We start from the raw sequence: 16,449 nt of genomic DNA on the forward strand, positions 1-16,449 counted from the left end.
GTAAATAGAGACACAGGTAAACAGACAGACAGGTAAATAGAGACACAGGTAAATAGAGACACAGGTAAATAGAGACACAGGTAAACAGACAGACAGGTAAATAGAGACAGAGGTAAACAGACAGACAGGTAAATAGAGACACAGGTAAACAGACAGACAGGTAAATAGAGACACAGGTAAACAGACAGACAGGTAAATAGAGACAGAGGTAAACATACAGACAGGTAAATAGAGACACAGGTAAACAGACAGAGAGGTATGTGTCTCACGTTCTCGGGCAGAGCCTTCACCAGCTCGCTGTGAGCCATCGGTCTAATTGACAGCTGGTGGATGATTTCTCTTCTGACCTCATCGAAGGGCTCCACCTGTCCCACACCTGAGACATACCTCTCACCTGCGTGCACACACACACACACACACACACACACACACACACACACACACACACAGTTAGACTACTCAAGTAGCAGTCTGTAATAACTGTGCCATACTTTTACTTTACTGTTACCTGTTACCTACATGGGTACTTTTTGTAAATTGTCATTTATTTTATTTCTAGCTCTAATATTTGATGCATGCCTCTTAATGAATATTTGGGCGTTTTACTGTTGCTGTGACAATGTTCCTTTCCCTCTGTGGTCAGAGTCTGAACTCACCGACCACCATGATGATGAGGTGCAGCATCTCTTCTATCAGTGTGTTGTTCTGCTGCACCAGATCCTACACACACACACACACACACACACACACACACACACACACACACACACACACACACACACACAGTATAAGATATAACACAGCACTGTAATAGCATGTGTAATAGCATGTGTAATAACATGTGTAATAACATGTCTAATAACATGTGTAATAACATGTCTAATAACATGGGTAATAACATGTCTAATAACATGTCTAATAACATGTTTAATAACATGTCTAATAACATGTTTATTAACATGTCTAATAACATGTTTAATAACATGTCTAATAACATGTGTAATAACATGTGTAATAACATGTCTAATAACATGTCTAATAACATGTCTAATAACATGTGTAATAACATGTCTAATAACATGGGTAATAACATGTCTAATAACATGTGTAATAACATGTCTAATAACATGTCTAATAACATGTCTAATAACATGTCTAATAACATGTCTAATAACATGTCTAATAACATGTGTAATAACATGTCTAATAACATGTCTAATAACATGTCTAATAACATGTGTAATAACATGTCTAATAACATGTCTAATAACATGTCTAATAACATGTGTAATAACATGTCTAATAACATGGGTAATAACATGTCTAATAACATGTGTAATAACATGTCTAATAACATGTCTAATAACATGTGTAATAACATGTGTAATAACATGTCTAATAACATGTCTAATAACATGTGTAATAACATGTCTAATAACATGTCTAATAACATGTCTAATAACATGTGTAATAACATGTCTAATAACATGTCTAATAACATGTGTAATAACATGTCTAATAACATGTCTAATAACATGTGTAATAACATGTCTAATAACATGGGTAATAACATGTTTAATAACATGTCTAATAACATGTGTAATAACATGTCTAATAACATGTGTAATAACATGTCTAATAACATGTCTAATAACATGTGTAATAACATGTCTAATAACATGTCTAATAACATGTGTAATAACATGTCTAATAACATGTCTAATAACATGTCTAATAACATGTCTAATAACATGTGTAATAACATGTCTAATAACATGGGTAATAACATGTTTAATAACATGTCTAATAACATGTCTATTAACATGTATATTAACATGTCTAATAACATGTCTATTAACATGGGTAATAACATGTCTAATAACATGTCTAATAACATGTCTAATAACATGGGTAATAACATGTTTAATAACATGTCTAATAACATGTGTAATAACATGTCTAATAACATGTGTAATAACATGTCTAATAACATGGGTAATAACATGTATATTAACATGGGTAATAAGATGTCTAATAACATGGTTAATAACATGTCTATTAACATGTTTAATAACATGTCTAATAACATGTATATTAACATGTCTAATAACATGTCTATTAACATGGGTAATAACATGTCTAATAACATGGTTAATAACATGTCTATTAACATGTTTAATAACATGGGTAATAACATGGGTAATAACATGGGTAATAACATGTCTAATAACATGTCTAATAACATGTCTAATAACATGGTTAATAACATGTCTATTAACATGTTTAATAACATGGGTAATAACATGGGTAATAACATGTCTAATAACATGTCTAATAACATGTCTAATAACATGGTTAATAACATGTCTATTAACATGGGTAATAACATGGGTAATAACATGGGTAATAACATGGGTAATAACATGTCTAATAACATGGGTAATAACATGTCTAATAACATGTCTAATAACATGTCTATTAACATGTCTATTAACATGGGTAATAACATGGGTAATAACATGGGTAATAACATGGGTAATAACATGTCTAATAACATGTCTAATAACATGTCTATTAACATGTCTATTAACATGGGTAATAACATGGGTAATAACATGGGTAATAACATGGGTAATAACATGTCTAATAACATGTCTAATAACATGTCTAATAACATGGGTAATAACATGGGTAATAACATGTCTAATAACATGTCTAATAACATGTCTAATAACATGGGTAATAACATGGGTAATAACATGTCTAATAACATGTCTAATAACATGTCTAATAACATGGGTAATAACATGGGTAATAACATGGGTAATAACATGTCTAATAACATGTCTAATAACATGTCTAATAACATGGGTAATAACATGGGTAATAACATGGGTAATAACATGGGTAATAACATGTCTAATAACATGTCTAATAACATGTCTATTAACATGGGTAATAACATGGGTAATAACATGGGTAATAACATGTCTAATAACATGGGTAATAACATGGGTAATAACATGGGTAATAACTAGGGATGTAACGATACCAAAAACTCACGGACCGATAATATCGCGATAACAAGTCCACGGTACGATATTTATCGCGATATTGAATAATAAAGGGGAAAAAAAAAAAAAAAATTCAATAAAAAAAATTTTTACTCGGAAAATGTTTCTTTATTACATAATACATCTGATTTGTACAGCATGTTAGTAGGATAGCAGTATTTTAAAGTGTCAAAAACAAAGTGACAGTAACAGACTGGAACAAGAAAACCAGTGTTTTTGTACCTACTGGTACTACCAAACAAAGTAAGCATTTTCTTTGTGCCACTGCATCTCACAAATAAACAAGCTAATGATCAGACCCTGCAATAAAATAAATCAAGTTTCACTTTAGTTTTTCAAGTAACTCAACTCAAACTCACTAGTCACTCACTCAGCATCATCAGACAGGTTTTTAGGAATATGAGAATGTCCACATTTCCAGGTATTTATAAGCTGGGATGTTTGGTCATTTACAATATCCCCTGCTCTGGAAAAAACTCTCTCGCTTGGTACTGATGTGGCTGGGACACCAGTGGTCGCGTTAACCGAATATTTTATTTAACAATGACGGAAAAATCTGAAAGCAGTCTGTCATTTTGACAGATTAGAACAAACTCGGAACAGCGCCAACGTTTCCTCGCAGCGAGGCTCTGGTGTTATGCCCTGTTATGCATGCCCTCCAAAAGGAAATGATATAGTTTCCAAACCGTACTTTGCCGTACAGATCAACACATGTCTGGGAGGCTTTGCTTTACGCTGTGCGCAGACCCGCGAGGTGCATGCACACACGGCATAACACCACCGCCCCCCCCCCCGTTGACAGTTCACGAGCGTGCTCTCTCGTGAACTGAATTTTTTTTTTAAATCACGGTATATTTTGTCAGTCTCACGACGGTATTGGGACGTTTCTTTACCGCGATACCGCGATATTCGGTATATCGTTACATCCCTAGTAATAACACACCTTGCTGGCCTCTCGGAGTCTCTTCCTGCAGTCTGCAGAGCTGAAGATGTGGAACAGCTCGAAGCGGCTCAGGACGATCATCAGGAAGTGGTCCGGGTCCATCATGGAGGCCCCCACCTGCACACACACACACACACACACACACACACACACACACACACACACACACACACACACACACACACACACACACACACACACACACACACACACACACACACACACACACACACACACACACACACACACACACACACACACACACACACACACACACACACACATCACTCACTGTTCTATACACAAGTTATTGAGCCGTTTCCGCTCTACATCCTGAACTCCTCCCTTCGATGCAATGCACTTCCGTTTTGGCGGACTGGGTTTGTTTTGCTAGCTAGCTGCGTTGTGCCGACAAAGCACTGATATCGCAGAGACAAAGAGGATATAACAATTACAACATGAAGAAAAGTGGTTCGGGAACTACGTGTGCGGTAGTTGGTTGCAATCACTCAAGAAAGCACCTGAACGAGTGGTTAGATAGAGAGTGCTACGACCACAAACCAGCACCCAGCCATGTTGTTCATTAAATACAGATAAACACAACAAATACTGCATGCATTGTATTTTTTAATATTATATATGAATATTTTCATAGTGATGTAATTGTGTGGGCTGCTTTTATATTTTAATTTGTAATACCTGTTAGGATTAAACATGTGATCTTTCTTGTTGAAGCCATTTCTTTAGTTTCCTCTAAACAATTAATTAATTCAGTGTTATTTATGTACAGTATGAGCTTAATATGAATGATGAACTGTGTTAAAAGAAATTGTAGCACTCTAAGGAACATATGAAATGCAATAATGCAATAACAGTGCAAAAATGAAATGAAATTACATCAAACTTTATTTTCACTCAAACAGTACAGGCACATATGATATATTGCACAGCATAAAGAGATCATGTAAATTGTGCATTATGTAAACAACAGACAACTGTTGGCTCCTGTGGGCATGACCTAAATAAGGCAGTTTATTTTGGTTTTATGCTGGGCCACGTCGTCATGTTATCCTCCCAGTTTTGCACTGAATTCGGGTGGGGGAGAGTAACGCCATCTCCAGTCAAAGAAGTAGAATCGTGTTCCCAAGCTAGCATCACTGTTAGCATCGAAATCGCTGTGTTTACACCAGTGCCCGTCTGACTGTTTACACCGGTTTACACCGACAGACGCTGTGCAAAAGACTTCCGGCGGAAATGAAGTGCATTTGTGTAGTGTCATGGCGCTACCCGTGTTTTGGCGCGTAAACTTGTCTATATAACAGGGTTAACAACACTTTATATACACATGTTATATACTCGGTGTACCTGCAGCATGATGATGTCCTTGTCAAACATCTCCACTCGACACTTCACGTTGTGATAATAATAAATCTGAAACACACACACACACACACACACACACACACACACACACACACACACACACACACACACACACACACACACACACACACACACACACACACACACACACACACACACACACACACACACACACACACACACACACACACACACACACATCAGTATGTAGTGTCTCTACTTTAAAGAGTCCTCTCCTGCTGATGTTCAGGTGTATATCAGTATGTAGTGTCTCTACTTTAAAGAGTCCTCTCCTGCTGATGTTCAGGTGTATATCAGTATGTAGTGTCTCTATTTTAAAGAGTCCTCTCCTGCTGATGTTCAGGTGTATATCAGTATGTAGTGTCTCTACTTTAAAGAGTCCTCTATGTATGTAGTGGTACTCACCTGGTTGATCAGGGAGAACCCGTTCCTCCTCCACATCCCAGCATGCACCTGGGCACAGAGCACCAGGCATCGTAGAGGGAGCTCGATCAGGAGGGGGGGGCTGAGATCTCCCTGAAGACACACAGACACACAGAGTCAGTATTTAAAGTGTAACAACAGTATATTCAGTGAGTAGTCAGTGTGTAGTCAGTGTGTAGTCAGTGTGTATTCAGTGTGTAGTCAGTGTGTAGTCAGTGTGTAGTCAGTGTGTATTCAGTGAGTAGTCAGTGTGTAGTCAGTGTGTATTCAGTGAGTAGTCAGTGTGTAGTCAGTGTGTATTCAGTGTGTAGTCAGTGTGTAGTCAGTGTGTATTCAGTGAGTAGTCAGTGTGTAGTCAGTGTGTATTCAGTGAGTAGTCAGTGTGTAGTCAGTGTGTATTCAGTGTGTAGTCAGTGTGTAGTCAGTGTGTATTCAGTGAGTAGTCAGTGTGTAGTCAGTGTGTATTCAGTGTGTAGTCAGTGTGTATTCAGTGAGTAGTCAGTGTGTAGTCAGTGTGTAGTCAGTGTGTATTCAGTGTGTAGTCAGTGTGTAGTCAGTGTGTAGTCAGTGTGTATTCAGTGAGTAGTCAGTGTGTAGTCAGTGTGTATTCAGTGAGTAGTCAGTGTGTAGTCAGTGTGTAGTCAGTGTGTAGTCAGTGTGTAGTCAGTGTGTATTCAGTGTGTAGTCAGTGTGTAGTCAGTGTGTAGTCAGTGTGTAGTCAGTGTGTAGTCAGTGTGTAGTCAGTGTGTAGTCAGTGTGTATTCAGTGTGTAGTCAGTGTGTAGTCAGTGTGTAGTCAGTGTGTAGTCAGTGTGTATTCAGTGTGTAGTCAGTGTGTAGTCAGTGTGTAGTCAGTGTGTAGTCAGTGTGTATTCAGTGTGTAGTCAGTGTGTATTCAGTGTGTATTCAGTGTGTAGTCAGTGTGTAGTCAGTGTGTAGTCAGTGTGTAGTCAGTGTGTAGTCAGTGTGTAGTCAGTGTGTAGTCCGTGTGTAGTCAGTGTGTAGTCCGTGAGTAGTCAGTGTGTATTCAGTGTGTAGTCAGTGTGTAGTCAGTGTGTAGTCAGTGTGTAGTCAGTGTGTAGTCAGTGTGTAGTCAGTGTGTAGTCCGTGTGTAGTCAGTGTGTATTCAGTGTGTATTCAGTGTGTAGTCAGTGTGTATTCAGTGTGTATTCAGTGTGTAGTCAGTGTGTATTCAGTGTGTATTCAGTGTGTAGTCAGTGTGTAGTCAGTGTGTAGTCCGTGTGTAGTCAGTGTGTAGTCCGTGAGTAGTCAGTGTGTATTCAGTGTGTAGTCAGTGTGTAGTCAGTGTGTAGTCAGTGTGTAGTCAGTGTGTAGTCAGTGTGTAGTCAGTGTGTAGTCCGTGTGTAGTCAGTGTGTAGTCCGTGAGTAGTCAGTGTGTATTCAGTGAGTAGTCAGTGTGTAGTCAGTGTGTATTCAGTGTGTAGTCAGTGTGTATTCAGTGTGTATTCAGTGTGTAGTCAGTGTGTAGTCAGTGTGTAGTGTGTGTGTAGTCAGTGTGTAGTCAGTGTGTAGTCAGTGTGTATTCAGTGTGTAGTCAGTGTGTATTCAGTGTGTAGTCAGTGTGTAGTCAGTGTGTAGTCAGTGTGTAGTCAGTGTGTGTCAGTGTGTAGTCAGTGTGTAGTCAGTGTGTAGTCAGTGTGTATTCAGTGTGTAGTCAGTGTGTAGTCAGTGTGTAGTCAGTGTGTATTCAGTGAGTAGTCAGTGTGTAGTCAGTGTGTATTCAGTGAGTAGTCAGTGTGTAGTCAGTGTGTATTCAGTGTGTAGTCAGTGTGTATTCAGTGTGTATTCAGTGTGTAGTCAGTGTGTAGTCAGTGTGTAGTCAGTGTGTAGTCAGTGTGTAGTCAGTGTGTAGTCAGTGTGTAGTCCGTGTGTAGTCAGTGTGTAGTCCGTGAGTAGTCAGTGTGTATTCAGTGTGTAGTCAGTGTGTAGTCAGTGTGTAGTCAGTGTGTAGTCAGTGTGTAGTCAGTGTGTAGTCAGTGTGTAGTCCGTGTGTAGTCAGTGTGTATTCAGTGTGTATTCAGTGTGTAGTCAGTGTGTATTCAGTGTGTATTCAGTGTGTAGTCAGTGTGTATTCAGTGTGTATTCAGTGTGTAGTCAGTGTGTAGTCAGTGTGTAGTCCGTGTGTAGTCAGTGTGTAGTCCGTGAGTAGTCAGTGTGTATTCAGTGTGTAGTCAGTGTGTAGTCAGTGTGTAGTCAGTGTGTAGTCAGTGTGTAGTCAGTGTGTAGTCAGTGTGTAGTCCGTGTGTAGTCCGTGTGTAGTCCGTGAGTAGTCAGTGTGTATTCAGTGAGTAGTCAGTGTGTAGTCAGTGTGTATTCAGTGTGTAGTCAGTGTGTATTCAGTGTGTATTCAGTGTGTAGTCAGTGTGTAGTCAGTGTGTAGTGTGTGTGTAGTCAGTGTGTAGTCAGTGTGTAGTCAGTGTGTATTCAGTGTGTAGTCAGTGTGTATTCAGTGTGTAGTCAGTGTGTAGTCAGTGTGTAGTGTGTGTGTAGTCCGTGTGTAGTCCGTGTGTAGTCAGTGTGTAGTGTGTGTGTAGTCAGTGTGTAGTCAGTGTGTAGTCAGTGTGTAGTCAGTGTGTAGTGTGTGTGTAGTCAGTGTGTAGTCAGTGTGTAGTCAGTGTGTATTCAGTGTGTAGTCTGTGTGTATTCAGTGTGTAGTCAGTGTGTAGTGTGTGTATTCAGTGTGTAGTCAGTGTGTAGTCAGTGTGTAGTGTGTGTGTAGTCAGTGTGTAGTCAGTGTGTAGTCAGTGTGTAGTGTGTGTAGTCAGTGTGTAGTCAGTGTGTAGTCAGTGTGTAGTGTGTGTATTCAGTGTGTAGTCAGTGTGTAGTCAGTGTGTAGTGTGTGTATTCAGTGTGTAGTGTGTGTGTAGTCAGTGTGTAGTCAGTGTGTAGTCAGTGTGTAGTCAGTGTGTAGTCAGTGTGTAGTGTGTGTATTCAGTGTGTAGTCAGTGTGTAATGTGTGTAGTCAGTGTGTAGTCAGTGTGTATTCAGTGTGTAGTCAGTGTGTATTCAGTGTGTAGTCAGTGTGTAGTCAGTGTGTATTCAGTGTGTATTCAGTGTGTAGTCAGTGTGTATTCAGTGTGTAGTCAGTGTGTAGTCAGTGTGTATTCAGTGTGTAGTCAGTGTGTATTCAGTGTGTAGTCAGTGTGTAGTCAGTGTGTAGTCAGTGTGTAGTCAGTGTGTATTCAGTGTGTAGTCAGTGTGTAGTCAGTGTGTAGTGTGTGTGTAGTGTGTGTAGTCAGTGTGTAGTGTGTGTAGTCAGTGTGTAGTCAGTGTGTAGTGTGTGTAGTCAGTGTGTAGTCAGTGTGTAGTCAGTGTGTAGTCAGTGTGTATTCAGTGTGTATTCAGTGTGTAGTCAGTGTGTAGTCAGTGTGTAGTGTGTGTGTAGTCCGTGTGTAGTCCGTGTGTAGTCAGTGTGTAGTGTGTGTGTAGTCAGTGTGTAGTCAGTGTGTAGTCAGTGTGTAGTCAGTGTGTAGTCAGTGTGTAGTCAGTGTGTAGTCAGTGTGTAGTCAGTGTGTATTCAGTGTGTAGTGTGTGTATTCAGTGTGTAGTCAGTGTGTAGTCAGTGTGTAGTGTGTGTGTAGTCAGTGTGTAGTGTGTGTGTAGTCAGTGTGTAGTCAGTGTGTAGTCTGTGTGTATTCAGTGTGTAGTCAGTGTGTAGTGTGTGTAGTGTGTGTGTAGTCAGTGTGTAGTCAGTGTGTAGTCAGTGTGTAGTGTGTGTAGTCAGTGTGTAGTCAGTGTGTGTAGTCAGTGTGTAGTCAGTGTGTAGTCAGTGTGTAGTGTGTGTATTCAGTGTGTAGTCAGTGTGTAGTCAGTGTGTAGTGTGTGTAGTCAGTGTGTAGTCAGTGTGTGTAGTCAGTGTGTAGTCAGTGTGTAGTCAGTGTGTAGTGTGTGTATTCAGTGTGTAGTCAGTGTGTAGTCAGTGTGTAGTGTGTGTATTCAGTGTGTAGTGTGTGTGTAGTCAGTGTGTAGTCAGTGTGTAGTCAGTGTGTAGTCAGTGTGTAGTCAGTGTGTAGTGTGTGTATTCAGTGTGTAGTCAGTGTGTAATGTGTGTAGTCAGTGTGTATTCAGTGTGTAGTCAGTGTGTATTCAGTGTGTAGTCAGTGTGTATTCAGTGTGTAGTCAGTGTGTATTCAGTGTGTAGTCAGTGTGTATTCAGTGTGTAGTCAGTGTGTAGTCAGTGTGTATTCAGTGTGTAGTCAGTGTGTATTCAGTGTGTAGTCAGTGTGTATTCAGTGTGTAGTCAGTGTGTAGTCAGTGTGTATTCAGTGTGTAGTCAGTGTGTAGTCAGTGTGTATTCAGTGTGTAGTCAGTGTGTAGTCAGTGTGTAGTGTGTGTGTAGTGTGTGTAGTCAGTGTGTAGTGTGTGTAGTCAGTGTGTAGTCAGTGTGTAGTGTGTGTAGTCAGTGTGTAGTCAGTGTGTAGTCAGTGTGTAGTCAGTGTGTAGTCAGTGTGTAGTCAGTGTGTATTCAGTGTGTAGTCAGTGTGTATTCAGTGTGTAGTCAGTGTGTAGTCAGTGTGTGTGTAGTGTGTGTAGTCAGTTTGTAGTGTGTGTAGTCAGTGTGTAGTGTGTGTAGTCAGTGTGTATTCAGTGTGTAGTCAGTGTGTAGTTAGTGTGTAGTGTGTGTGTAGTGTGTGTAGTCAGTGTGTAGTGTGTGTAGTCAGTGTGAAAGCAGTCTCAAAACAGCTGTGTGATTACTTAAAAAACTATGATTTATTTGAAGATTTTCAGTCTGGCTTTAGAACACAACATAGCACAGAGACAGCTCTGGTTAAAGTCACAAATGACATTCTAATAGCCTCTGACAAGGGACTTGTCTCTATTCTTGTCTTGCTCGATCTCAGTGCTGCATACTATCGACCATGATATCCTATTGCAAAGACTAGAGCACTTAGTTGGCATACAGGGAACTGCTTTAGGCTGGTTTAGGTCCTATCTATCTGAACGCTCTCAGTTTGTACGTGTCAACGATGAATCTTCCACGCAAACCAAAGTTAGCCATGGAGTGCCACAGGGCTCAGTGCTTGGACCTATTTTGTTCACCCTATATATGCTTCCGTTAGGCAATATTATAAGAAATCATTCTGTAAACTTTCATGCGGATGATACTCAACTATATTTATCAATCAAGCCTGATGAAATTAATCATCTAAATAAAATTCAAGACTGCCTCAAGGACTTAAAAACTTGGATGACCTTAAACTTTTTGATGTTAAACACGACCAAAACTGAAGTTATTGAACTTGGCCCGAAGAATCTACGAAACAAATTATCTAAAGATATACTAACTATGGATGGCATTAATTTGGCCTCCAGTGAGACTGTAAGGAATCTTGGTGTTATATTTGATCAGGATTTATCCTTTAACGCCCACATAAAATCAATTTCAAGGACCGCCTACTTCCATCTACGTAACATTGCAAAAATCAGGCATATCTTGCCTCAAAACGATGCAGAGAAACTAGTCCATGCATTTGTTACTTCAAGGCTGGATTATTGTAACTCCTTATTATCAGGGTGTACCAAGAAGTCAATCAAGTCTCTTCAGCTGATTCAAAATGCTGCAGCTCGTGTACTAACCAGAGTTAGGAAAAGGGACCACATTACTCCTGTTCTGGCTGCCTTACACTGGCTCCCTATAGAACACAGGATAGAATTTAAAATTCTTCTTCTGGCCTACAAAGCCCTTAATGGGCAGGCGCCATCTTACCTTAAAGAACTCATTATACCCTACTGTCCTACTAGGGCATTGCGTTCCAAGAATGCAGGGTTGTTGGTTGTTCCTAGAGTCTCTAAAAGTACAATGGGAGCCAGAGCCTTTTCTTATCAAGCTCCACTTTTGTGGAATCAGCTTCCAGTTTGTGTTCGGACGGCAGACACCCTATCCGTTTTTAAGAGTGCGCTTAAGACCTTCCTTTTTGATAAAGCTTATAGTTAGGGCTGATTAGATTCAGCCCCTAGTTTTGCTGATATAGGCTTAGTTTGTCGGGGGACATCTTACTTCTTCCTTCTCTCTGTCTGTACCTGTGTACTCTCATGTTCCGATTAACCCAGCTTCCCCAAATGTCTTTCTTTTTGGTGTCTATATACGCCGGGATCCGGAGTCATGGATGATCCTGCGGTCCTGTTTCATGGATTGCGAGTCCTGGATCTTGAGTCGTGGCTGTGGTCCTGGATCATAAGTCCTGAATGGATATCCTCGTGGATTCATCTTCCTATTATACACACATGCATTTCCAAACATTTGGACTACCTATGTTGCAAATGTATTATCTTTTCAATTTACACACGGCATCTATTGCACGTCTGTCCGTCCTGGGAGAGGGATCCCTCCTCTGTTGCTCTCCCTGAGGTTTCTCCATGTTCCCCTTTAAACTGTGGGTTTCTCTGGAAGTGTTTCCTTGTACGATGTGAGGGTCTAAGGACAGAGGGTCTAAGGACAGAGGGTCTAAGGACAGAGGGTGTCGTATTGTCATACTGATAGTCTGTACAAACTGTGAAGTCCACTGAGACGAATGTAACATTTGTGATATTGGGCTATATAAATAAACATTGATTGATTGATTGATTGAGTGTGTAGTCAGTGTGTAGTTTGTGTAGTCAGTGTGTAGTTTGTGTGTAGTCAGTGTGTAGTGTGTGTGTGTGTAGTGTGTGTAGTCAGTGTGTGTGTGTGTGTGTGTGTGTGTAGTGTGTGTAGTCAGTGTGTAGTGTGTGTGTGTGTAGTGTGTGTAGTCAGTGTGTAGTGTGTGTAGTCAGTGTGTAGTCAGTGTGTAGTGTGTGTGTAGTGTGTGTGTAGTGTGTGTAGTCAGTGTGTAGTGTGTGTGTAGTGTGTGTAGTCAGTGTGTATTCAGTGTGTATTCAGTGTGTAGTCAGTGTGTAGTGTGTGTGTAGTGTGTGTAGTCAGTGTGTAGTGTGTGTGTAGTGTGTGTAGTCAGTGTGTAGTTTGTGTGTAGTCAGTGTGTAGTGTGTGTGTGTGTAGTGTGTGTAGTCAGTGTGTGTGTGTGTTTGTGTGTGTGTAGTGTGTGTAGTCAGTGTGTAGTGTGTGTGTGTGTAGTGTGTGTAGTCAGTGTGTAGTGTGTGTAGTCAGTGTGTAGTCAGTGTGTATTCAGTGTGTATTCAGTGTGTAGTCAGTGTGTAGTGTGTGTAGTCAGTGTGTAGTGTGTGTGTAGTGTGTGTGTAGTGTGTGTGTAGTGTGTGTGTAGTGTGTGTAGTGTGTGTGTAGTCAGTGTGTAGTGTGTGTGTAGTGTGTGTAGTCAGTGTGTAGTGTGTGTGTGTAGTGTGTGTGTAGTCAGTGTGTAGTGTGTGTGTAGTCAGTGTGTAGTCAGTGTGTATTCAGTGTGTAGTCAGTGTGTAGTCAGTGTGTAGTGTGTGTGTAGTCAGTGTGTAGTCAGTGTGTATTCAGTGTGTATTCAGTGTGTATTCAGTGTGTAGTGTGTGTGTAGTGTGTGTGTAGTGTGTGTAGTGTGTGTGTAGTCAGTGTGTAGTGTGTGTGTAGTGTGTGTGTAGTGTGTGTAGTGTGTGTGTAGTCAGTGTGTAGTGTGTGTGTAGTGTGTGTAGTGTGTGTGTGTGTGTAGTGTGTGTGTAGTCAGTGTGTAGTGTGTGTGTAGTCAGTGTGTAGTCAGTGTGTATTCAGTGTGTATTCAGTGTGTAGTCAGTGTGTAGTCAGTGTGTAGTGTGTGTGTAGTCAGTGTGTAGTGTGTGTGTAGTGTGTGTAGTGTGTGTGTGTAGTGTGTGTGTAGTCAGTGTGTAGTGTGTGTGTAGTCAGTGTGTAGTCAGTGTGTATTCAGTGTGTAGTCAGTGTGTAGTCAGTGTGTAGTCAGTGTGTAGTGTGTGTGTAGTCAGTGTGTAGTCAGTGTGTAGTCAGTGTGTATTCAGTGTGTATTCAGTGTGTAGTCAGTGTGTAGTGTGTGTGTAGTGTGTGTGTAGTCAGTGTGTAGTCAGTGTGTATTCAGTGTGTATTCAGTGTGTAGTCAGTGTGTAGTGTGTGTAGTCAGTGTGTAGTGTGTGTAGTCAGTGTGTATTCAGTGTGTATTCAGTGTGTAGTCAGTGTGTAGTCAGTGTGTAGTGTGTGTGTAGTCAGTGTGTATTCAGTGTGTATTCAGTGTGTAGTCAGTGTGTAGTCAGTGTGTAGTCAGTGTGTATTCAGTGTGTAGTGTGTGTAGTCAGTGTGTAGTCAGTGTGTAGTCAGTGTGTAGTCAGTGTGTAGTGTGTGTAGTCAGTGTGTAGTCAGTGTGTATTCAGTGTGTAGTCAGTGTGTATTCAGTGTGTAGTGTGTGTAGTCAGTGTGTAGTCAGTGTGTAGTCAGTGTGTAGTCAGTGTGTAGTCAGTGTGTAGTCAGTGTGTAGTCAGTGTGTATTCAGTGTGTATTCAGTGTGTAGTGTGTGTATTCAGTGTGTATTCAGTGTGTATTCAGTGTGTATTCAGTGTGTAGTCAGTGTGTAGTGTGTGTAGTCAGTGTGTAGTCAGTGTGTATTCAGTGTGTAGTCAGTGTGTAGTCAGTGTGTATTCAGTGTGTATTCAGTGTGTAGTCAGTGTGTATTCAGTGTGTAGTGTGTGTAGTCAGTGTGTAGTCAGTGTGTAGTCAGTGTGTAGTCAGTGTGTATTCAGTGTGTATTCAGTGTGTAGTCAGTGTGTAGTCAGTGTGTAGTGTGTGTAGTCAGTGTGTAGTCAGTGTGTATTCAGTGTGTAGTCAGTGTGTATTCAGTGTGTATTCAGTGTGTATTCAGTGTGTATTCAGTGTGTAGTCAGTGTGTAGTCAGTGTGTATTCAGTGTGTATTCAGTGTGTAGTCAGTGTGTATTCAGTGTGTAGTGTGTGTAGTCAGTGTGTAGTCAGTGTGTATTCAGTGTGTAGTCAGTGTGTAGTCAGTGTGTAGTCAGTGTGTATTCAGTGTGTATTCAGTGTGTAGTCAGTGTGTAGTCAGTGTGTAGTGTGTGTAGTCAGTGTGTAGTCAGTGTGTATTCAGTGTGTAGTCAGTGTGTATTCAGTGTGTAGTCAGTGTGTAGTGTGTGTAGTCAGTGTGTATTCAGTGTGTATTCAGTGTGTATTCAGTGTGTAGTCTGTGTGTGGTGTGTGTAGTCAGTGTGTAGTCAGTGTGTATTCAGTGTGTAGTGTGTGTGTAGTGTGTGTAGTCAGTGTGTAGTCAGTGTGTAGTCAGTGTGTAGTCAGTGTGTAGTCAGTGTGTATTCAGTGTGTAGTGTGTGTAGTCAGTGTGTAGTCAGTGTGTATTCAGTGTGTAGTCAGTGTGTATTCAGTGTGTAGTGTGTGTAGTCAGTGTGTATTCAGTGTGTAGTCAGTGTGTAGTCAGTGTGTAGTGTGTGTAGTCAGTGTGTATTCAGTGTGTAGTCAGTGTGTAGTCAGTGTGTAGTCAGTGTGTAGTGTGTGTAGTCAGTGTGTATTCAGTGTGTATTCAGTGTGTATTCAGTGTGTATTCAGTGTGTAGTCTGTGTGTAGTGTGTGTAGTCAGTGTGTAGTCAGTGTGTATTCAGTGTGTAGTGTGTGTGTAGTGTGTGTAGTCAGTGTGTAGTCAGTGTGTAGTCAGTGTGTAGTCAGTGTGTAGTCAGTGTGTATTCAGTGTGTAGTGTGTGTAGTCAGTGTGTAGTCAGTGTGTATTCAGTGTGTAGTCAGTGTGTATTCAGTGTGTAGTGTGTGTAGTCAGTGTGTATTCAGTGTGTAGTCAGTGTGTAGTCAGTGTGTAGTGTGTGTAGTCAGTGTGTATTCAGTGTGTAGTCAGTGTGTAGTCAGTGTGTAGTCAGTGTGTAGTGTGTGTAGTCAGTGTGTAGTCAGTGTGTAGTCAGTGTGTATTCAGTGTGTAGTCAGTGTGTAGTCAGTGTGTAGTCAGTGTGTAGTCAGTGTGTAGTCAGTGTGTAGTCAGTGTGTAGTCCGTGTGTAGTCAGTGTGTAGTCAGTGTGTAGTCAGTGTGTAGTGTGTGTAGTCAGTGTGTAGTCAGTGTGTATTCAGTGTGTAGTCAGTGTGTATTCAGTGTGTAGTGTGTGTAGTACAGTGTGTAGTCAGTGTGTAGTCAGTGTGTATTCAGTGTGTAGTCAGTGTGTAGTCAGTGTGTAGTCAGTGTGTAGTGTGTGTAGTCAGTGTGTAGTCAGTGTGTAGTGTGTGTAGTACAGTGTGTAGTCAGTGTGTAGTCAGTGTGTATTCAGTGTGTAGTCAGTGTGTAGTCAGTGTGTAGTCAGTGTGTAGTCAGTGTGTAGTGTGTGTAGTACAGTGTGTAGTCAGTGTGTAGTCAGTGTGTAGTCAGTGTGTAGTCAGTGTGTAGTCAGTGTGTAGTCAGTGTGTAGTCAGTGTGTAGTGTGTGTAGTCAGTGTGTAGTCAGTGTGTATTCAGTGTGTAGTCAGTGTGTATTCAGTGTGTAGTGTGTGTAGTACAGTGTGTAGTCAGTGTGTAGTCAGTGTGTAGTCAGTGTGTAGTCAGTGTGTAGTCAGTGTGTAGTCAGTATGTAGTCAGTGTGTAGTCAGTGTGTAGTCAGTGTGTAGTCAGTGTGTAGTCAGTGTGTAGTCAGTGTGTATTCAGTGTGTAGTCAGTGTGTAGTCAGTGTGTAGTGTGTGTAGTCAGTGTGTAGTCAGTGTGTATTCAGT

At 40.8% G+C, this 16,449-nt stretch overlaps 1 protein-coding gene across 12 annotated transcripts in view; it reads right to left on the bottom strand.

Annotated features, from left to right (window-relative positions):
- ubr2 (ubiquitin protein ligase E3 component n-recognin 2) overlaps window positions 1–16,449 on the bottom strand; it is a 73,013-nt gene that overhangs the window by 22,804 nt on the left and 33,760 nt on the right. For all 12 annotated transcript variants that reach the window (XR_013804640.1, XR_013804641.1, XR_013804642.1 and 9 more), the window contains exons 17-21: window positions 5,827–5,937; window positions 5,383–5,448; window positions 4,018–4,134; window positions 657–720; window positions 270–394 (exon numbers count right to left, since the gene is read on the bottom strand). Coding sequence is in view for 1 of the 12 variants with exons in the window: in XM_079695708.1 (XP_079551834.1) it covers window positions 270–394; window positions 657–720; window positions 4,018–4,134; window positions 5,383–5,448; window positions 5,827–5,937 (483 nt within the window). In the remaining 11 variants the exon portion in view is untranslated. The remainder of the gene's footprint in view (window positions 1–269; window positions 395–656; window positions 721–4,017; window positions 4,135–5,382; window positions 5,449–5,826; window positions 5,938–16,449) is intronic.

Source organism: Notothenia rossii (assembly GCF_949606895.1).
Source record: "Notothenia rossii genome assembly, contig: scaffold_64, whole genome shotgun sequence".
Classification (NCBI taxonomy): domain Eukaryota; kingdom Metazoa; phylum Chordata; class Actinopteri; order Perciformes; family Nototheniidae; genus Notothenia; species Notothenia rossii.